The 23972-nt window shown below is 33.2% G+C and overlaps 4 protein-coding genes across 4 annotated transcripts in view; all 4 read left to right on the top strand.

Moving 5' to 3' along the window:
* NAEGRDRAFT_70546 (uncharacterized protein) overlaps positions 1 to 305 on the top strand; it is a gene marked incomplete at both ends in the record, with an annotated part of 1541 nt that extends 1236 nt beyond the window's left edge. The window contains one exon of the mRNA XM_002674225.1: positions 57 to 305. Within this exon, the coding sequence (XP_002674271.1) occupies positions 57 to 305 (249 nt within the window). The remainder of the gene's footprint in view (positions 1 to 56) is intronic.
* A 624-nt stretch (positions 306 to 929) lies between these two features.
* On the top strand, positions 930 to 3484 carry NAEGRDRAFT_80657 (uncharacterized protein). Its single transcript, XM_002674224.1, has 2 exons — positions 930 to 2207; positions 2420 to 3484. The coding sequence occupies exons 1-2, from the start codon at positions 1172 to 1174 to the stop codon at positions 3439 to 3441; spliced, it is 2058 nt and encodes a 685-aa protein (XP_002674270.1). The 5' UTR covers positions 930 to 1171; the 3' UTR covers positions 3442 to 3484.
* Positions 3485 to 3554: 70 nt separating this feature from the next.
* NAEGRDRAFT_70544 (uncharacterized protein) lies at positions 3555 to 4637 on the top strand (the record flags this gene model as incomplete). The annotated part of the gene is made up of 1 exon (XM_002674223.1): positions 3555 to 4637. One exon carries the CDS (start codon positions 3555 to 3557, stop codon positions 4635 to 4637), a length of 1083 nt encoding a protein of 360 aa, XP_002674269.1.
* Positions 4638 to 6085: 1448 nt separating this feature from the next.
* Positions 6086 to 22534, top strand: NAEGRDRAFT_70543 (uncharacterized protein; the record flags this gene model as incomplete). The annotated part of the gene is made up of 8 exons (XM_002674222.1): positions 6086 to 6379; positions 6422 to 6701; positions 6741 to 7541; positions 7585 to 7715; positions 7767 to 7926; positions 7967 to 8076; positions 8115 to 9262; positions 9742 to 22534. 8 exons carry the CDS (start codon positions 6086 to 6088, stop codon positions 22532 to 22534), a joined length of 15717 nt encoding a protein of 5238 aa, XP_002674268.1.
* Positions 22535 to 23972: the final 1438 nt, after the last annotated feature.

Below are 23972 nucleotides of genomic sequence, written 5' to 3'. Positions count from 1 at the left end.
CCCATCATAATATTGTTAGTGGATTCAAAGAAGCTTGTATTATACCACTTGATAAGAAGTCAGCACTTGCCAAAATTCAACATTCCAAAAATAGTAATCAAGATGAAAAACCACCTTCCAAATTTGGAAATTTATTACATGAACCACCAAAACAAACCAAAGAAAAAACCAGAGTGAAAACTAACTTTGTACTAACACGCAACGACTATATGGTAACAGCACTAGAAAAAAAAGCAGAAAAAGAAAAACAGAAAAGAAAGAAAGAGGAAGGAAAGACCCTTAGAGAAGCAAAGAAGAAAGCTTAAATCGAAACTCGTGCCCAAAACACCCTATTGAAGAAACAGAAGCAACATGGTGTGGTTTGTTCATGTCATCATGCTTGTGGATAATCATACATGTAAATGCAAATTGGCGGGAAAAATGTGTACTATGTATTGTACTTGCCATGCAAAGTGAGCATATACTATGGATAGAAATCCAACCTCCTCTCCAAGTGCATCATCATCACAAAATATATGGTGCTACTCTGGATGTAAATTTAAAGACGATCATGATGGTATGGTGACATGTTCGACTTGTAAAAAATTATGCCATTCCAAAACATGTACAATGCCATCAACAGAAACAATCAATGGAAAAGAGATTACCAACATCTTATGTATTGATTGTGGAGAGAAAGAGCCATGACTTCCCAATGACTTTTCAAATAAATCAACAATTTATTGCTGCACCAGTGATCGGAATTTGAATGTGATCGGAATTAAATTATTTTGCCCTAATCATTAATTTCTTATTCGAAAGTTATGCAAAATAAATCACTTTTGGTAAATCACGTTTGGATTAAAATTAGAGCTTGCTTTAGAACCTGTTCAACCTATTCACCTGTTCATCATGTCACGTTCTAGAATTATTTTCCTTGTCAAATAAAAAAAATGTCTGAACAACCACAACTGTCAAATGATAAACTTTCTCGCACGTTTTATGAAGATTCGAACTACAACAATCCAACCATTTCATCTACCAACCCTGAAAAACAAATCAATTACGATGAATTTTCAAGAATTGAATATTCCGAAACTAATCAACCAAACCATGACTTTATCTCGATTTACACAATATTGATCAAGATTTAACATGTTCCATCTGTAAATATCCATTCATTGATCCAATCATGCATTCTGAATGTGGTCAAATGTTCTGTTCCAAGTGCATTATCGATAAAGTTGATAAATGTCCACTTTGTCGAGGAAATGATTTGAAACAGAATTCATTGGCAGTTCCCAAATATATTTTGAACAAGTTGGATGAATTGAAAGTGCAATGTTCGATGTGTAAGGGTGGAGTGCAGAGAGGACAATTGAAAGATCATCAGGAAAGGTATTGTCCACTGTTGGATGCTTATAAACAAGTTGAGGAATTGAAAGTTAATTTGGAAGAAGAATTTCAAAAAAGGAAAATTGGATTGGAAAGGAAATATCAAGATTTGATGAATAAATTCAAGACAGAACATGAACAGATGATCAATCAGACAAATAGTGAATTTCAAGTTAAAAGAGCTGAACTAGTTCAAGAATTTGAATCAAAAGATCAAGATTTACAAAAACTAATTGAAAAGTTTGAAAAGGAAAAATTGCAAAGAGAAATATTCGAATCCAGCAACAAACCAATTCCTTTAAATGTTGGTGGAACAATCTTGACAGTCTCCTTAGGTGATTTACTTCATAACGAGAGAGAACCTGACAATTTATTCAAGAAAATGTTGACAGGTCAACATCCGCTATATCAAACACCTTGTACATCATTCAAAGATGATGTTTATTTCATTAATTGTGATCCAGTCGTATTCAAACACATTTTGGATTGGTTAAGATTTGGAATTATTGATTTGAAAGAAATGAAACATGGACTCGTTGATGCCTGTCAATTATTTCAATTGACAAATTTGGAAAAACAATTACTCAATTCACAACTTGACTTGATTAGACTTTCAAATGTGTTTGCTGGAGGTGATTTGAGTTTGAATTTGAATGGAGTGAATATGAGGAATTTCCTTCTTCAGAAAACAAATTTGGAAAATTCAAAATTGAGTTGTTGTAATTTTAGTGGAATGAATATAAGAGGGTGTAATTTTAAAGGAAGCACGATGAGAGGATGTGATTTCAGTAATTGTGATTTGGCAGGTGCTAATTTCCAAAATTGTGAATTGAGTGAATGCAACTTGTCAAACGCCAATTTGAAGAATACTGACTTTCTAATGCATTTTTAATGGAAACATGTTTGGAACAATGTAAATTTGAAGAAGCCAAGTTTATTTCCACAACATTTGAGAAAGTGCAATTACAAAACAGTAACCTGTCAAAATTAGATTTTTCCAAGTCATATTTCATTAATTGTAATTCAAATGGTTGCAACTTTTCAGATTCAAACTTTTTAAGTGCTTGTTTCTCAAATTCCAATTTTGAAAATGTTAATTTCACAAACACAATTACAAAGAAATCTAAATTTGAAAATGCAAAATTTACAAAATGCAAAATTCAAATTCACTTTACAAAGGAAAAAGTTTTACAAAATTGTAAATTCATTGAATGCGATTTCAATGGATCAATATTTGAGGAAATTGATTTTAAAATTATTCTTCACTCAACCAATAATTCATTTAATAATTGCACAATCAAGAATTCAGATTTACGAAATTTGAAAGATTTGTCAAATTTTAACGGATTGAAATTTGACAGATGTTTATTTGATTTTAATGGACTTTCAAACAAACATATTGCAAATATTCAATTTGATAATATTGATCTGCAATCACAAGATTTGAGTGGAATTATTTTCGACAAATGCTCGCTCACTAATATCAAAACAAATGTTTATTTTGGATTAGTTTCTTCCATAATTATTAACGAATGTGATTGTTCAGTGTCAAGTGAATTATGTTCCCATACTTGCAGCATTGCAATTCCTCAATTATTGTATAGAGGAACTAGAGATGGATTCCATTCGAAACATTTTCATTCGAAATGTGACTTACAAGGACCAACATTGACAATTATCAAATCAGCAAAACACAATCAAATATTTGGTGCCTTTACCTCTCGATCCTGGAAATCCCCACATTCCTTATTAGGTGAATATGTTTCAGATGAATCTGCATTTATTTTTAAAATTGTAAAAGATTTTAGTGGAAAATATCATTTAGAAAAGTTCAATTTTAAGCAAAATCAGAAACAATATGCCATTTGTCTTTGTAAGAATTATTTACCTAGATTTGGAGATGTTGACCTTGACATTTCAACTGTATTGTCAAGTTCTGATTTTGGAAATACTTTTGAGCTACCAATTGGATTACAATATGGAAGTGAGGAAGCTAAAAGTTATTTGGCTGGAAGTAGCACATTTCAGGTTGCTGAAATTGAAGTTTTTAAAATCACCCAACATTGATTCTTCAAGATTGTACAACATTCGAAAATTAAATACGAAAATTAAAAAAAATGGCAACAATCATTGTTCTAGATCAGTACAATCACCAACTTTCACATTTTCTCATGAACAAGATGAGAGACATTAAAGATAAACAACTCTACATTTGGGAAACTTTGGAAAATCTTGTAAAATTATATTTGGCTCAGGAGGATGATGATTCGGAAGATGAAGATTTTGATGAGGAATATGATGATGAAGAAATTATCTCTGAAGGAAAACAAGTTATGGAAATATTTGAAAATGAGCATGGAGTTAATTTTGATTATTTCTTTGCAGTTTCAATGCCAGACATTGTGAAAGATAAGAGATTTATATTAGATTCTATATTGGAAGAAGCTAAAAATCCATCAGTTTATGCCGATTTGTTAGGATTGTGGAATGATAGATATTTTGTAAAGAAATTAATGGAATATTATCCTGATACATATGCAAACATTTCGGATGAATTGAAAAATGATAAAGAAATATTAAAATGTGCTCTCACTTATGGCAACAGTGAGGCATTGAAGTTTGCTAGTGAAGAATTGAGAAATGATAGAGAAATAGCAGAATTGTCTATTCGAAAAACGGGAGGAAGAGCACTAGAATATTTATCAACTAATCTAAGAGGAGATGCTGAGCTTGTGTTGATGGCCTGCCAAATTGACAATAACCAACACGAAAAATCTAGAAATGAAACAGCATTGCATTATGCCACTGAATCATTGAGGAACAATAGAGAATTTATACTGAAAATAGTACAAATTAATGGAGCTTATCTGGGCCTGGCTAGTAACGAGTTGAAAAATGATAGAGAGATTGTGTTAGAGGCAATCAGAAACTATGGTACAGCATTATCGTTTGCTCAACAGCTAAGACTCGATAGAGATTTTGTGATAGAAGCTGTTAAGGTGAATGGAAAATCGCTTTATGGAGCTGGAATTAGATTTCTAGAAGATAGAGAGGTTGTGCTGACTGCTGTTAATCAAAATGGACTTTCACTCCAGTATGCCAGTTATAATTTGACCAATGATAGAGAAGTTGTACTTTGTGCTGTTAGACAGCAAGGTCTTGCAATTCGGTTTGCCTCTAAAACATTGGAAAATGATTCTGAGGTTGTTGGGGAAGCTGTCAAACAAAATGAATATGCTGTCATGTATCAAAAGAATGATTAATAGAAAAGTAAAATATCCAATAGTGAAAATTATGGAAGGAATCAATGTTGAAACAGTGTAGCGAGAATGATATGTTCTCGTAATGTTTTAGAGTCAACAATTTCCATCACATCACTAAAATATCAGATATCCATGATTTTCACAAATTATGATACAAGACTAGAAATTATACATTTAATAATATGATAGACAATATGAATTGTTGTGTTATTGTCGTTTGATTTGTAATCGGGCCATGAATCAACTATGGTAGCATCAAATATCGGAACTTGGTAAATTGACAACATGATGAAAATCTGATAATAAATATGATGTGTATCATCTATTTAAATAGTAGTACTAAAGACATGATTCAAGTTGGTGAAGTACATGTTGAGTTATGGTCCATGTACTTTTAAAAATTCACATGTACCTATCCCTATCATAACTTGACCAAAATTGATAAGAGAAAGTTCTCCTACCTACTATTGACCATTCCGAACAATACTACATTGACAGTTTTCCAACTTGTCCAGTAGATTCCGCAGTGATGATGAATTTAGTGAAAATTCTGAGCTTTCACCAAATTTAAATTACTAAAAATTAATTTCCACAAATACTATTATTGTATTGATAGAAAACAATACTGCTGATGGTTGATGAATGATCGGATGAAGGAGCACCAACTTGTGATTTTCCATTGATGAAAAATAACTTCCAATTTCATGATGATAATCCACCAATAAAAATTACTACTATTACTACTATATAGATAATGTTGAGATGACATGGTAAAATTGTTGGAGTTTCATCATGTGAAACCACTCTGAAAATCATCATGTCCACAGAGTTGAAGAATGTTGAATATTTTTTCATGCATGTTGTTTTGAGTGATTCATGAAAAGGTACAAACAGCATAATTTTAAAAAATATTCCAAGTTGAACTCATCATGTAAAGGATCACACAAGTTGATTTTCTTGTGTGGGAATATTTAATTCATTAATAGACCACAACAACAAAGAACGCAACAAAAAGTGGATTCATCTCCGAGTCTAGAAGCCAACCCCACAATAATTTGAGATGTATCGCACCCACACAGAGGGTTTACATTTCGCCGCGTGCAGCAATAGTGGCTTCTTTTTAGTAGCGGAATTGAGGAATTGGACTGTACATATCATCAGCAGAACTATTCCAAAACCTGAAAACTGTTTGCTTGAAAGAACATTGACCCTTATTTATTACCTTATTCATTTTCTCGCTTACTTTTTGGTAGTAGGTCCTTGTTTACGGTATCAACACTGTTCTGTAAAATAGTTGTGTTACAATCACTACGGAATGATTTGAAGAGGAAAAAACTTTTTAAAAGGAGCTTGTTAGCAAGAATGTCAACAACAATTGTTCGGTCAGTTTACAGATCAACCAAACATAATACCAGTGAGGTTCCTCTCTAACAAAAAAATAACACAACATGTGGTGCTTTTATTCAACAGCACCAAAGAATGAAATCACATGCATAGCCTTATTGCTTAGTGTTTTGATAATTATTTTGAATATTAGTAATAATGCGTATGTGGAATGTACAGGAACCTACAAATCTATGGTAATTGGAGGAATGTCAAGTGATTTGAACAATGTAGCAATCTCAAGTATTTACATAAATCCTGGAAATATTTATTTAGATGCTACGGCTGGAGTATTGTACACGACCGAGACAGCAAAAATTAGAAAGATTACTCTTTCATCGGGTATTATTTCAACAGTTGTAGGTTTTCTAGAAGTTTTTAATGGTTAATTTTATGTAAAGGTTGGAAGTGGAACACCTGGAACAACATACACAACTGATCCCACAACCACTCAAACCCATACTCCAAAAAGCTTAACACGATGGAAAACACACTTAATTTGGATTGATGCAAATATGAGAATTAGAAAATTGGATTCATCCACTAATCAAGTTTCGGTAATTTTTAGTGCAGGATATGGAAACTCTGACAATACTGTTACAAATCCTCTCTTGGTTCAAAGTGGTTCTTCTTTATCAATAACTGTAGATCCTTCAGATAATATTTATTTTGCAGATTATTGTAAGTGTTAATTCTTTGAGTTACTTGACATTGGAAAAGCCAATTGGCTTATTAGAAAAATTGATGGAAATACCAATGTAGCTAGTGTTTACAAATCTGGTTTATTGGGTTATACAAATCAAATTAAATATTGTAATGGAGGCCTATATGCTTATGTAAATGATAACGTTAATTTCTATATTCAAAAATTGACGGAAAGTGGTGGAACAGTTTATGCTAACACTGCGGTTGGAGGTGGTTCTTCAAAAAGTACAGGTATTTCTGGAACTTCCTATCTAATGGATGGAACCAACTTTGTGACCAAGATGGATTGTTATAATAATGAGCTTTATTGGAATGCATATGATTATAGCATTAGAAAGCTAACAACTGGTGGAATTGTGCAGCAGGTTTTGGGTAACGGATATAGAGGTGAGTCAGCAGATGGAACCGTTACATCATCCTCAATAATTGGTTACATTGAATACTTTACTATTAATCCGACTAATGGTGATCTTTACTTTGCTGAAAATAATTACAACATTAGGAAACTTGTTGGAACTACGTTGTCATCATTTTTACATTATAGAAATGTATTAAATGAAAGAAATGCCAAAACTCTTCAATTGGTTCCAAGCGCAATTGCTTTATACAGTGATGGATTTTATTTGGCTGACACAAACAGTATTAAGTTTTACAATTTAACAAGTTCAACAATTAAGCATTATGCAGGATATTTTTATCTTCCATATAACAACAAAGCCCCAAGTGGATCTGACAATATTGGAGGTTCTTACGTGACTGCTAGATATTCTAACATTCTATCTATGACATGCACTCCAACAGGAGATATCTATATGAGTAAGTATTATACGAATTTTCATGCAAAATTAATTGATAATAGTCGATAATTATTCACCTGGATTTTTTCTCAAATTACTGTCAAAGAGCACGGGTTTAGTTACAATAGTAGCTGGCGCAGCTTCTGGATCAGATTGTGTTAATGGAAACACTCCAACTGCTTGTACTATTACTGTAAGTATTTTTTCTCTATTGCTTTGAAATGAATATCCAATTTTATTCTAGAATGCCAAAAATTTACAATATTACAATGGTGAGATCTATTTTGCATCAGACAACTATATTTACAAAATCAGCTCATCAACTGGAAAGATTGTAGTTGTTTTGGGAGGGGGTGCCTCCACTTCTGATGGTGCATCATCATCAGCAAATATTGCAACACTATGTAAGTTATCTGATATTCTCTTTTCATTTAATTCTTTTAGTTTCTTTTACAATAAGACCGTCAGATGGAAAGATATATTACTTTCAACAAATCGGTTCAACGTTTTATCTCAAAGTTTTCACTGCTTCAACAGTCGCAACACGTTTTACTGTAAGTTTTATTGAACTAGTTAAACTAACTTAATTAAGACCTCTTCTGTAACCATCAAAGACTTTTATGTAAACGACAACGGTAATGTATACTACACTGAGAGTGGTGCTCTTAAACTTTTCACACCTGCAACTGCCAATGCTAACACTGGTACAATAACGTCATATGCTGGTAATAGTGCTGGAACATATAATGATGGAGAAACTCTGGCTAATACCAAGTTCAATACACTTGTAGGTTTGACTTTTGCCAGCGATAACAACTTGATGTTAATTGCAGAAAGTGATGAACTCAGAAAAATTTACATGACGTGTGATGCAAATTATGGTGGAAGTTATTGTAATCTACCCTATTGTTACTCCAAAAGATCTGATGACATTTCAGTTTGCAATTCCCATGGTACCTGCACAGCCATTAACACATGCACCTGTGCAACTGGTTATTCTAATTCAAATTGTTCTTCTTGGACATGTAATGGATATTCAAACTCTGTTACTACTGGTTGTTCTAATCAGGGCACTTGCACAGCATATAATTCCTGTAGCTGCTCATCGAATTATTATGGAGCCAATTGCTCAGTAACAACATGTAATGGAGTCTATTCTAATTCAAGTCAGGTTTGTTCAGGACATGGTGCATGTTCAACATTTAATACTTGTTCATGCTCCTTAAATTACTATGGATTTAACTGTGAAATTTTTGATTGTTACTATGTAGCAAAAACCAATTCTAGTGTTTGTTCAGGACATGGTACTTGTATGGATTATAATTCGTGCTCATGCTCTTCAAATTATTATGGATCTAATTGTTCAATTACAACTTGTTATGGAACTTTACAAAACTATTCATCTGTTTGCAATTCCCATGGTTCATGTGTTGGATTGGACTCCTGTCAATGTAACTCAAACTATGGAGGCTCACAATGTCAATATCCATATTGTTTTGGAATTTTGTCAAACGAAACATCAGTTTGTTCTGAGCATGGTTCATGTGTTGATTACAACTCTTGTACTTGCTCTTCAAATTATTATGGATCTAATTGTTCAATTACAACTTGTTATGGAACTTTACAAAACAATTCATCTGTTTGCAATTCCCATGGTTCATGTGTTGGATTGGATTCATGTCAATGTAACTCAAACTTTGGAGGCTCACAATGTCAATATCCAAACTGTTTTGGAATTTTGTCAAACGAAACATCAGTTTGTTCTGGGGGGTATGTTCTGGTGTTGATACATGTTCCTGTTCTCCTAATTATGAAGGAAACCAATGTCAACTACTCAAATGTAATGGCATTTCAAAGGATGACCCATCAGTATGTTCATCTAATGGTACTTGTGTGGGTGGTATTTGCCAATGCAACGCTATGTATGGAGGAGATTGGTGTGCTCTCCCTAAATGTTTCAATATTCTTTCAAACTCATCACTAGTTTGTTCCTCACATGGTCAATGTAACTCTCCAAACAATTGTACATGTAATCAAAATTGGGCAGGTGCAGATTGTTCATCACCAATTTGTTTTGGAAAAGGTCTAAATGGCGCTTGTTTAAATCGTGGTAATTGCTCTCAAGTGGATAAATGTACATGTAATGCCGGATATTTTGGAATTGAATGTGAATTCCACACATGTGCTGGAGTTCAATATAATTCATCACAGGTCTGTAGTGGACATGGTGATTGTCCTTCATTAAATAATTGTAATTGTACAGCTGGATACTTTGGAGCAGACTGTTCATTGAATACTGCTGTTATAGTCCAAACTTATGAATGCTTTGGAATTTCAAGCCTTGAGGATACAGTAGTTTGTTCAGGAAAAGGTGAATGTATTGGAAATGATTTATGTAAATGCTCAAATGGATTCTTTGGATCTAAATGTAATGTTACAAGTTGCAATGGAAAGAGACAAGATAATCCAACTGTTTGCAGTGGAAAGGGAAAATGTTTTGAAGATGGACATTGTCAATGCTCTTATGGATATGGAGGTCAAGATTGTCAAGTTAAAACATGCTTTGGTAAAACATCTTTGGATCCAAATGTTTGCTCAGGAAGAGGTGTTTGTGTTGATATTGACACGTGTCAATGTTTTTCATCAAATGGCATCAGTGTAAAGATTACTGGTGATGAATGTGAAAACTTACTTTGCAAAGGAGTTTACAATGGCGTTGAAGATTTTTATTCAAGCAATGATTTTAGAGTTTGCTCAAAGCACGGTAACTGTTCAACAGGAGGATGTTCCTGTGCTGCGGGATATTACGGAGACAAGTGTGAAATGTTTAATTGCAACTCAATTGCCAAGAATAACTCACATGTTTGCTCAGGACATGGTGATTGTGTTGGAATTAACACCTGCTCATGTTATAGTGATAGTACTAATGGTTTCTATTCTGGATCTGATTGTAACACTTGCCATCCTGCATATACTGGTGCAAATTGTAATGTTAAAACATGTACTGGTTCAACTTGTATGAATGGTGGGTCTTGTGGAACTGATAATAGTTGTGATTGTATTGGAAACTTTACTGGATTGATTTGTGAAACTTGTAAATCCAATAGTTATGGATCACAATGTAATGTCTATTGTAATAGTCAATCAACATGTAATGGACATGGCCAATGTGGATCCGATGGCCAATGTATTTGTTTCTCAGATACCAAGAATGGTTACTGGAATGGTAGCTCATGCAGCTCATGCCAAAATGGTTACTTTGGAAGCGATTGTTTTGCCCATTTTGAATCATTCAACTCTACCTATGTCAATGAAATTTATTCTCAAGTTACTGATTTCTTTGATGGTGTGATATTTAAGCTATTTGCTCCACCTTCCTATTTACCAAACACTGTTCCATGTTCAAAACTCATTTACATCGATGATCAACCATTATTCGGCACAGAACCTAAATGTTTCTGGATTGATAAGGAAAATGGTGATTTCAAGATTCAATTCGATTATGATTTTACTCTAAACTCTTCGTCAGTCATAGGAAACCATTTTAGAGTGAACAGAAATCTATTTACTACACTTACAAGAAGATTGAACAAACTTGGAGCTTTTTCTACAAGAACCATCGTAGATGACACTATTATTTATTTAATGCCTCCAAATACTGTAAAAAGTCCAGTTGCTGATGTGAAGTCATCAAAAAGAATTTATAGTGAAACAGAAGATATGATATTTAGTGGATCAGACTCCTTCTCTGGAGATAGGAAAGAACTGGATTATACTTGGAGCATTGAGGGAAACTCTATCAATTCTACTGTTGAAAATTTCATAAAATCCAACAAGCAAGCAACCATTAAGATTGATAAGGGTTTGCTAAAATTGGGAATTTATAAGTTGACACTAGTTGTGAGAAGTACAGTAACTAGTGAAGTGAGTTTGATTAATATTTTCACATTACAAATTCTAGAATATCAAGTTCCTTCAGTTAGTATTTACGGAAGTAAGAAAATTAGGCAAAAGTCAACTGAAAAGCCGGTTCATATCAAAAAGACAACTACAATTCCAGATTATTTGAAGAATGAAACTATGAATATTGAATGGCAACAAATTGAAGGTCCGAATGTTGATTTTAAGAAGGATATTTACAATAATTTGATTATTGAAAGTTTCACTAAGGGAGCTTTTAAATATGTTTTCAAAATTTCAATTACTCCAGAAAAAAATTCAAGTTTATCATCAAGTGATTATGTGATAATTAACACTGAACAACCTGAACTCTCACTTTATCTTTCATTGAAGAGTGTGACTAATTATTCATCAACAATTCAAGTCAATTATCAAGATCCAGAAAACAACACAGACGAAACTGAATTATGGCAATGGTCGTGTATTAATTCTGAAACAGATGGTTATTGTGGAGATGGTGTTGTAGACAAAATGTCTTTCCATTCCAAGAACCATTCAACTCTCTTCATAGTTGACAAATCTGACTTTTCCTTATCAACTTTACAGAAACCAACTTTTACTCTAAGCATTAGAAAAGGAGAAAGAAAGGCTTCATGTTCCATTACTTTGAATATTGTTCATTTACCTCCAATTCTCAATATTATTGACATTTCTCCAGACTTTAAATCTGTTGTCAATAGTGATGAGAAGTTTTCCATTGAAGTCTCTCACTCAAAACAGGATTTATCAGATTCATCACTTTCTATTAAAACTGAATGGAAGATTGACACTTCCATTGTTTCTGAGAGTGAAACTACAAGAATAGAATCAACAGATTCTTTTTCAACAACCACAACAATGTTATCAACTTCAAGTTATGTTCAAGTTGTTAGTAAGAATACACAAAGCGCTATTATTATTGATGCCAGGGAGTTTGATGAAGGAACTGAAAAAACTATTGCATTGAAAGTTTCGTATGTTCAAACTAATGAATCTAATATTGTTAATGGTATTCCAGAAGAAATTGAAATTGCTTCTACCGAAAGTTCAACAACAATTACAAAGGCAACTCAACCACAAAAATGTCCATGTAGCATTACACCTTCTAATGGTGTTTCTATGGAAACAGAATTCAAAGTTTCATGTGTCAATTGTCAAAATGAACAAAATACCATCGAAATCACCCAAGGATATGTGGATAGTGAAACTGGAATCAAAATTCAAGTACCAATCTCAGAGGAGGATACTGTTAAAATCCCTGCTGTGGTATCCTCTAGTTCAAATACTCCACAAGCTGCACCTGTTAAATGGTTTGTTGAATTGACTGATACAGAATCTGGAGAATCAAGAACCATGTATACAAATATAACAGTGACAACAGTTGTGGTAAACACAACCGAAGAGATTTGGCAACAGGTCTCCAATCAAACAACCGAAATCATTTCAGCTATCATTCAAGATGGTAATCCAATTGAAAGTATTTCACAAACTGTTAATACAATCGTTTCAACAAGTCAATTGTTGCAAAGTTTACCACAAGTTCAACATCAAGATTCTGAAACAATTACTAAAATTCAAACTCAACTTCTTAGTACACTTGCAAGTGCTGTGGAAACTACAAGAGTGGAAACCTCAATTGAGTCAACTTCATCAATGGTTGTTTATGCTGTTTATTCTGTGATTAAGAGCGATGAAATTATTGTTCCAGTAGTTACTGATAAATCAATTTCTATTTTGAATGAAGTAGTTGATCAAGCAGTGAAGAGTAATCTTCAAATTTCAACTGAAACAAGTCAAACTGTAATGTCAATTGTTGAGAATTTGCAAAGTAGTGTTGAAAATATTACATCAACCCTTGAACAACTCAATATTTATGATCAATTGGTTAATGTGACTGAAAACCTAGCTTATTCAATTGTTAAGGAGCAAACAGTGAGTGCTGATCCAATTGTTTTACAAACTTCTTCTTTATCTATCCAAGTTGACAAGATTTATTTTACCGATCTCTCAGACTCTGTCATTTCATCCATAACCACAGAAATGGAAAGTGTAAACAAAACTATTCTTGTGAATATCAGCCTTCCATCATTTATAACTATGGAAACGGAATATGTTGAAATAACTTACTCTATGGTTGTTGAGGAATATTCTTCAACTATTTTGCAACAAATTCTTACAAATATTACAAACACCACCACATTACAAATTGCTTCTCCTGTCATTACATCATTCTCAATCATGGAAACATCAGAAAGTTCAGTAGCAAACCAATTGATGAGTTCTCAAAATGTGTCAATTGAAATGTTGGTTGACTCTGGAGATTTCATTGAATTCTCTTCTTCTTATTCATGTATGGGTGTAAACACAGGAAATATGTCACTCGAATCACACAATTGTACTGCAGAATATGATGAATCAACTTCAAGTGTCAAGTGTAATTGTATTTTTAATCAACTCCAAATTTCAAATCTTGTAGTTGTTAGAAATGTAACAACCATAATTGAAGAAGTAGTAGAAATGGAAGAATACACATGTTTTGGTATTTCAAGCCTTGAGGATACAGTTGTTTGTTCAGGAAAAGGTGAATGTATTGGAAATGATTTATGTAAATGCTCAAATGGATTCTTTGGATCTAAATGTAATGTTACAAGTTGCAATGGAAAGAGACAAGATAATCCAACTGTTTGCAGTGGAAAAGGAAAATGTTTTGAAGATGGTCATTGTCAATGCTCTTATGGATATGGAGGTAAAGATTGTCAAGTTAAAACATGCTTTGGTAAAACATCTTTGGATCCAAATGTTTGCTCAGGAAGAGGTGTTTGTGTTGATGTTGACAAATGTCAATGTTATGTATTTAATAACACCAATGTCAAGATTACAGGAAGTACATGTGAAAACTTACTTTGCAGAGGAGTTTACAATGGTGTTGAAGATTATTTCGCTACCACTGATTATAGAGCTTGTTCAAATCACGGAAAGTGTGTAATTAATGCAACAACTCTTGAAGGTAAATGTCAATGTAATTCAGGATATTACGGAACATACTGTGGAGCATTCAATTGTTATGGATTAGCCAACAATGATACAAATGTTTGTTCTGGACATGGTTCTTGCACTGGAATTAACAGTTGTTCATGTTATAGTAATAGCACTAAAGGTTTCTATTCTGGATCAACATGTAGCTCATGTCATCCTGCATACTCTGGTGCAAATTGTTTGACAAGATATTGCAACAATTCCACCTGTTTACATGGAGGAACATGTGTCAATAATATTTGTAATTGTGTTGGAAACTTTACTGGACTACTTTGTGAAAGTTGTAAAACCTATCAATACGGATCTAATTGTGATATTTATTGTAATCCTAAAACATTTTGTAATAGTCATGGGAGTTGCACAAGTGCTGGCAAGTGTTCATGTTATGTAGATACCTCCAATGGTTACTGGAATGGAACTTCATGCGCCTATTGTAGAAATAATTATTATGGAACTAAGTGTTTGACCTATGTTGGTTCTTACAATTCAACTCTAGTTGATAATATTTATGCTCAGGTTTCTGATTACTATGACGCAATTACATTCAAGTTGATTGCTCCGTCTACTTATACTGCAAATACGGTCACATGTTCGAAACTTATTCATCCAGATGATTTTTCATTATTTGGATCAGAACCTAAATGTTTCTGGACCGATAAGGCAAATGGTATCTTTACCATTCAATTTGATTTCGATAATGATTTTGATTTGTCATCTGGCAGTAACAGTTTCAGATTGAATAGTTACATTTTCTCAACGACTACAACCATTCTCAATGAATATTACATATCCGTTTTCTTTATTCTTTCCAAGACTGTAATACCTCCAGTAGCCAAAGTTAAATCCACAAAGAAAGTTTATTCCACAACCGAGGATTTGGCATTTAGTGGTACTAACAGTTATTCTGGAGATAAGAAGGAATTGGATTATACTTGGGATATTCAAGGAAATAACATTCCAGCAATTGTTAAAAACAAGGTTCAAGCAAACAAGTTACCATCTATTAAGATTGATAAGGGTTATTTACTTCCTGGAGTTTATAAGGTTTTATTAATTGTGAGAAGTAAGGTTACTAATGAAGTGAGTTCAAAAGAAAGTTTCAGTTTCCAAATTCAGGGATATGCCGTTCCTTCAGTGTCTGTATCAGGAAATAAGGAAACAACTTACAAGTCAACTGAAAAGTTGGTACTTGTGAAAAAGACAACAACCATTCCAGATTATATAAGTGGTTCATCTGTGAGCATTGAGTGGGAACAACTTGAAGGTCCATCCCTTTCTTTCAAGAAGGACGCTTACAATAATTTGATCATTGACAGTTTCATAAAGGGAAAGTGGAAATTCGTTTTCAAGATTACTATTACAGCTGCACAAAATTCAAGTTTATCATCAAGTGATTATGTGATAATTAACACTGAACAACCTGAACTCTCACTTTATCTTTCATTGAAGAGTGTGACTAATTATTCATCAACAATTCAAGTCAATTATCAAGATCCAGAAAACAACACAGACGAAACTGAGTTATGGCAATGGTCGTGTATTAATTCTGAAACAGATGGTTATTGTGGTGATGGTATTACAGATAAGTTAGCTCTCTACTCTAAGAATCGTGCTGCTGTAGTAAATGCAAACTATACTGACTTTTCAATTCTAACTCTTACAAAACCAAAGTTGACTTTAACAATTACAAAAGGAGAAAGAAAGGCTTCATGTTCCATTACTTTGAATATTGTTCATCCTCCTCCAATTCTTAGTATTATTGGAATTTCGCCAGTAGCAACAAAAGTTGTCAATAGTAATGATAAGATTTCAATTGAAGTTCAAAAATCTTCACAAGATTTGACAGATACTACCATTTCTGTAAAAACTGAATGGAAAGTTGACGAAACTGGAATTTCACAAAGTGAAACCTCAACATTGCAATCGACCACAACTTCTCAAATTACCACAACCACTACCGTGACCTCAGCGTCCAGCAGCATTCAAGTTGTGAATAAGAATGAGCAAAGTGCAATTATCATTAATGCAGCAGGTTTAGAAGAATTAGTTGACCACTCCATTCAATTGAAAGTTTCGTATATCCAAAAGAATGAATCCAACTTGATTGATGGCTCTCCAGAAGTAATTGAAATTGCGTCAACTGAAAGTTCAACAAATTTCGCAAAGGCAACTCAACCACAAAAATGTCCATGTTTTGTTTCACCTTCGAATGGTGTTTCCATGCAAACTGATTTCACACTCACATGTCAAAATTGTCAAAACGAACAAAACAGTATTGAAATTACACAAGGTTATATTGATAAGGAAACAAATACTAAAATTCCAGTTCCACTCAATGAAGACAATGTGATGAGAATTCCTGCATTGGTTTCTACAGATTCTCAATTGACTACTCAAAGAAATGAAACCATGACCTTGTTTATTGAATTAACTGATACAAAGACAGGAGAATCTAGGATGATGTACACTAATGTTACTGTTGCTACTGTTGAAGCCACTTCAATGACTGATGTTATTCAACAAGTCAGAAATCAAACAAGTGAAATTATTTCTAATTTCAATAGAGATGGTGATTCTAGTCAAGGTATTTCACAAACTGTTAATACCATAGTTTCAATCAATCAAATGTTGCAAACTTTACCTGAAGCTGCTAAGCGCTCAACTTTAGTTACAAATATTCAAACTAATCTTTTAAATACTTTGGAAACTGTAACAGAAACAATATCTGAAACTATCACAGCAACTACTACATCATTGGTTGTCTATGCTGCTCAATCAATCGTAAAGAATGAAGTAAATCTTGACCCAGTCGTGATTGATAAATCAATTTCCATTTTGGATAATACAATTGAACAAGCTACAAAGAGTCAAGTAGAAATAACAACAGAAACGACTAAAACTTTCCTGACTGTTATTGAAACTCTCTACACAAACATTGAAAATATTACAAACACTAATACCCAGTTCAATAGCTTGGAGAAGGTTTCATCTCTTACAAAAAATCTTGCTACCTCCATTGTAATTGAACAACCTGTGAGTGCAGATCCTGTTATTTTACAGACATCAACCTTAACTGTCGTAGTTGACAAGGTTTACTTGACAGACTTTTCAAACTCTACAATTTCCACTTCTGGAAATGATGTTTCTGTAAATATCAGCATTCCAGCTATTGAATCTATGTCTAAAGATAATCACTTCACATCAATGACCTATTCTGTGACAATAGAGGAAAATACTGCAATGCTTGTCGATTCCACAATTTCCAGCTCTGTAACAACAATTGTTCAAAATATTAAAACCTCACTTACCACTACCACCACTGTTGAAGTTGTGTCCTCTGTGAGTACAAGCTTCTCCATTGTTGAAAATGTGACAACCGTTACAAGTCAAATTTTGGATGAATTGAGTTCAAAGAATGTTACCGTTGAAATGTCAGTAGAAGAACTACCATTATTACCACCACAAACCAATATTACTTACACATATTCTTGTGTTGGTGTAGAATCTGATATGTCGTTGAATGGTAAGCAATGTACTGCAAGTTATGATGAGCAAACTTCTACTGTGAAATGTAATTGCCAATTTACTGAGCTCGCTATTGATAATTTGCTTGTCATTAGAAATATCACCACAGTGCAAGAAATTACAACCACTTTGAGTTTCGACTGTTTTGGTATTTCCAGTTTGGAAACTAAGGTAGTTTGTTCAGGAAATGGTGAATGTATTGGAAATGATTTATGTAAATGCTCAAATGGATTCTTTGGATATAAATGCAATATTACAAGTTGCAATGGAAAGAGACAAGATGATCCAACTGTTTGCAGTGGAAAGGGTAAATGTTCCAGTGATGGAAAATGCACATGTCAGTTCGGATACGGAGGTCAAGCCTGTCAAGATAAAACTTGTTATGGCATTTCTTCTACAGATGCAAAGGTTTGTTCAGGAAGAGGTACTTGTTTAGATATTGATAAGTGTTCCTGCTTGTCAATTTCTGGAGTCAAGATTACAGGCGATTCTTGTGAAAACTTACTCTGTAGAGGTATTTATAATGGCGTTGAAGATTATTACTCAAGTACTGATTTTAGAGTTTGTTCAAATCATGGTAAATGTTTTATCAATTCTACAAGTGGCGTAGCAGGATGCATATGTAATTCAGGATACTATGGTGAAAAGTGTGATCAATTTGATTGTAATTCTATTTCAAAGAGTAGCTCTAATGTTTGTTCAGGACATGGTCAATGTGTAGATGTCAATACTTGTTCATGTGTTAATGATGATGTAAATGGTCATTATTATGGATCTGATTGTAATACATGTCATCCTGCCTACACTGGTCCAACATGTACTGAGAGATCTTGTACCGTCTCAACTTGTTTGAATGGTGGATCTTGTGGAAGCAACAATACTTGTGTTTGTACAGGTAATTTTGATGGATTTATTTGTGAAAAGTGTAAGACTAATTACTATGGGCCAAATTGTGATATATATTGTAATGGTCAAACAACTTGTAATGGTCATGGTAATTGTGATATTACTGGTAAATGCTCTTGCTATCAAGATAGAGATAATGGCTACTGGAATGGAATTTCTTGTAATGATTGTATGAATGGCTACTTTGGAAGTGATTGTGCAACATACTTTGGATCATTCAACTCTACCTATATTAATGAAATTTACGCTCAAATTAATGAACTATTTGATGGAGTTACCCTCAAATTATTTGCTCCACCTTCATACACGGCAAATACAGTTCCATGCTCCAAATTGATTCACGCTGATGATTTGCAATTGCTTGGTACAGAGCCAAAATGTTTCTGGACTGATAAGGCAAATGGTAATTTTAAGATTCAATTCGATTATGATTTTAGTTTAACAGCATCAAGTAATATTAGAGTTAACAAATATGCATTCTCAAAGATTACTACCACCATTATTGAAATTTACATTAGAATTTACTTTATCATTTCACAAACAGTCAAGCCACCAGTTGCCCAAGTTACATCCTCAAAGAAATTATTTAGTTATTATGAAGATATAATATTTAGTGGTTCGAACAGTTATTCTGGAGATAAGAAGGAATTGGAATATATTTGGGATATTCAAGGTGACTCAATTTCATCTACAGTTTTGAACAATATTAGATCAAATAAGCTGTCAACCATTACGATTCAAAAAGGTTCATTAATTAAGGGAGTTTATACATTGATTTTGAAGGTAAAGAGTCAAATATCAGCCCAATACAGTTCTATTGAAACAATTGCATTCCAAGTTCAAGATGTTGAAATGGCCTCTGTGCTAATTTCTGGTGAAAAGCAAAATACTTTCAAGTCAACTGATAAGTTGGTTTCTATTAAGAAGGTTACCTATTTGCCAACCTATTTGAAAGATCAAGCAATCAATGTTGATTGGGAGCAAATTGAAGGACCATCCATCAGGTATCACAAAGATTCTTATCAAAATTTGATTATTGAAAAGTTTGCTTCTGGAAAAGTGAAATATGTCTTTAAGGTAACCATTATTGTGGCCAATCAAACTTCTACAATTAGTGACTTTGCTATAATTAATACCTATCAACCAGATCTTTCACTTTCTCTCTCTTTAAAAGAAACTTCATCTATGAGAAACGTTATTCAAGTCTCTAGTGAAGACCCTGAAAATAATGTAGACGAAAAGGAAGTTTGGAAATGGACGTGTATTAACTCTGAAACTAATGGGTATTGTGGTGATGGAATTCTTGATAAGATGTCTCTATACTCAAAGAATCACTCCTCTATTGTAATTTTCAATCAAGAAGACTTTTCAACACTAACTCTTACAAAACCAAAGCTGACTTTGACAATTACAAAAGGTGAAAGACAAACATCAAGCTCAATTACTTTGAATATTGTTCATTCACCTCCAATGGTAACTTACATTGCAGTCGAACCAACTTCCAACTCAATTATCAATAGCAATGGTCGAATTTCTATTGAAGTTCAACATTCAAACCAAGATTTAACTGATTCTTCAGTTTCTGTCAAGTCTCAATGGAAGATTGACAATGGTGTTGTTTCAGAAAGTTTCACAAGCAAATCCTATGCTTCAAATTCTTTAACCACAATTACTACTATTTCACCAACTTCAGAAAACATTCAAGTTGTAAATAAGAATGAACAAAGTGCAATTATTGTAAACTCCAAACAATTAGAAGAAGGAGTTGCACATGCCATTCAATTTAAGGCTTCCTATGTCCAAAAGAGTGAAAGCTCTGAAATTGAAATTGCCTCCACTGAAAGTTCTAACAGTTTCACAAAGGCAGCTCAACCACAAAAATGTCCATGTACTGTTTCACCTTCTGAAGGTATTTCCATGCAAACAGATTTCACACTCACATGTCAAAATTGTCAAAATCAACAAAATACCATTCAAATCAAACAAGGTTATATTGATGTTGATACAGGCATCATGATTTATATTCCTCTCACTCAAGAAAAAACAATGAAACTGCCATCATCTAGTTCCTCTACCAGTAATTCAACAACTGTCAAAATATTCGTTGAATTAACTGATACTCAAACAGGTGAATTCAGAATTATGTATTACCATGTTACTGTGATGCGTGTTGTGGTGACTTCAATTACACAGATTGTTCAGCAAGTTACAACCCAAACCAATACAATCATGTCATCCTTTGTTAAAGATGGTGATTCGAGTCAAAGTATTTCACAAACAATTAATACCATAGTTTCAACTAATCAAATGTTACAAACTTTACCTGAATCTGAGAAGAGTGCCACTACCATTACTAATATTCAAACAACTTTATTAGATATATTGGCCAATGCAACTGAAACTACTTCAGAAGAAACAATCTCAGAGTCAACCTCATCAATGATTGTCTATGCTATTCACACCATGTTAAAGAATGAGCAAAATATTGGGCAAGTTGTCATTGAAAAATCAGTGAATGCTCTTGAGAATATTGTGGAACAAAATTTCAGAACTAATGTTGGTGTTCCACCTCAGACAACTCAAACTTTCATGTCAGTTGTTGAAAATCTAGTCTATGCCTCTGAAAATATTACAAACCTGAAAGATCAATTTGCAAGAGACGAAGAAATTTCTGCTCTCACTGAAAAACTTGCTCTCACAATTGTAAAAGGAGAACCAGTAAGTGCAAGTGCTGTAGTATTAAACAGTGGTGTTTCCATTGTAAAGGCAGATAAGGAATATGTTAAATATCTTTCTCAATCAGTGATTGGCTCACCATCCTCAACAGACGGAAAATACCAAGCAAACATTGTTAATATCACCATGCCAGATATTCTTGTTAGTGATAGTAATCCATTTGGTTCTGCAACTTATTCAGTTGTGGTTAAGGAAAACATTCCAATTATTGTACAAAAGTTAATTAATCAACAGGATGAAAATTCCACAATAGTAGTTGTTTCTCCAGTTAGTACAAGTTTCTCTATTCAATCCAACACAACAGCTGTTGGTTTGAGACAAAATGTTACATTCCACATTCGTGTTTCTAAAGATGATTATGGCATCTTTGATATTTCTTCCTATTCATGTGTTAGAGTTCAATCTGATCTAGGAAATGATTACTCCTCATGTTCAATTTCTGGTTATAATAATGCTACTTCAACTACTGATTGTAATTGTGTATTCTCAGATTTATTCATTTCTAATGTGATTGTTGTGAAAAATACTTCCCTTAGAACATTCCAAGCTGCCAATACGACCTATCTCACCACTCAGGATATCATTATTATTTCAACAGTCATTGGTGGAACCTGTTTTATTTCGATTACTTGCTTCTTCATTGCACTAGTTGCTGGTGTTATTTATCGTAGGGGTTCGTGTGTTTGTTGCTGTTGTGGAAGAAGAAGAAAAACTAGACCACAGGAGGAGAAGGATAATTCTTCAGATGATGTAGAAATGACTGTTCGTGCTCAAATGATTTCTCTACCATCAAAGAATTCATATCAGGAATCAGCCAATACAACTTCTACACAAAGTCAAGGTAGTATTTCTGTGAGGATGTTGGTTTAATAAATTGTTGTAAGTTGAAGAGAAAAGTTGGTGCTTGTTGAATATAAGACTTTGGAGTTGAATGAACAAGAGCGTGAAGTTTTTCTCTGGATTTTCTTTCAACTCTTCCAAATTTCCAGACTTCTTTTTCAAGGTAGTTCAACTCCAGCTATTTTGATATGAGCTGATGAAATACCTTCTATCTCAATTAATTTGTCAGATATTGAAATAATAAATTGTAAAGAGAGAGAATATATCACTGGGAATCTATCTTCTTCTAATGAATGTTGAATAAGGGTTTGGTTAGGATTCAGAGTTGATTTATTTGGGTTATTTAAGAGATTACTTAGTGAAGATTCATATCATTGATTATATTTCTTATCATCTATTAATGATGTAAATTTGATGGTTTCATTTCTTATATTGATAGATATATAAAGGTCAGGTCAGTACTAACTTTTGAAATATGGACTTTGAGAAGTCAAATGTTTGGGACGTGAATCTACTCATTAGATTGAATAGGTATTGCTAATAAAGTAACATTTCATTGATTTATTGATTATAACGGTCAAATTGAGTTGCATGGAAGTGAATCACATGTTGATTCATCGTGGAATGGGTAGTTTCGCCACGTAGTGGTGCAACTACCAACCTTTGTAGATTGAATCACGTTGATTTGCATCAATCTTCAATATGTATCATTATCAAGAGTGATTATTCACCAATTCAATGATCAATATTCAATAATCGGTTTGATTTTCAATCAATAGCTTGATCATCAAGCTTTGAATTAATATTCCAGTAATCAACGGCAGTCTATTTTTAAATTTAATCAAAGACCATATATAGTAGCTTGACTTTTATGATCTGGAAACTATCTAGATTTGTTCTATATTGAATAATCTATTTGAAAATGAGAAGAATTAACTCTTCAATTCAGTTTATTGATATTACTATATATATGGTATTATTTCTTACAGAGTCTTCCACAGAACTCACTCTTGAAATATTAATTGTACTAGAGCGTGTGAGAAACATAATGGTGGTGGAGTTAATCAATAACTCTTTGAAATGACTGAGATGGAATGTAAACTATGGTCTATTTGTCTTGTAATGGTGACCTGACAGTGTCAATTTCATCAAATTATTTCAAATTGATTACATTCAATAAAAAACCGTTCTATACATCAAACATGTCATATAGAATGAGTTTCAATATTTAATATTATGAACTGACTCTGTTGGATACCATCTCTATAAATATAACAAGATGAAAAGTGTCAACATTCAATTTCACATGCATGTTACTATGGAGAGTCATCATTATATCATCTAGATAGGTAATATTTCAAGTTTCAGTCGAATTGACAGTCTAGATATTGAGATGTGAAAACTAAGGTTGATGAAGTGTCACCTTCACTGATTACTGACATGAGAAGAACAATTGATATATATTCTT

Source organism: Naegleria gruberi (genome assembly GCF_000004985.1).
Source record: "Naegleria gruberi genomic scaffold NAEGRscaffold_41, whole genome shotgun sequence".
NCBI classification, from domain to species: domain Eukaryota; phylum Heterolobosea; class Eutetramitea; order Acrasida; family Naegleriidae; genus Naegleria; species Naegleria gruberi.
This window is presented reverse-complemented; position numbering and strand designations above follow the sequence as displayed.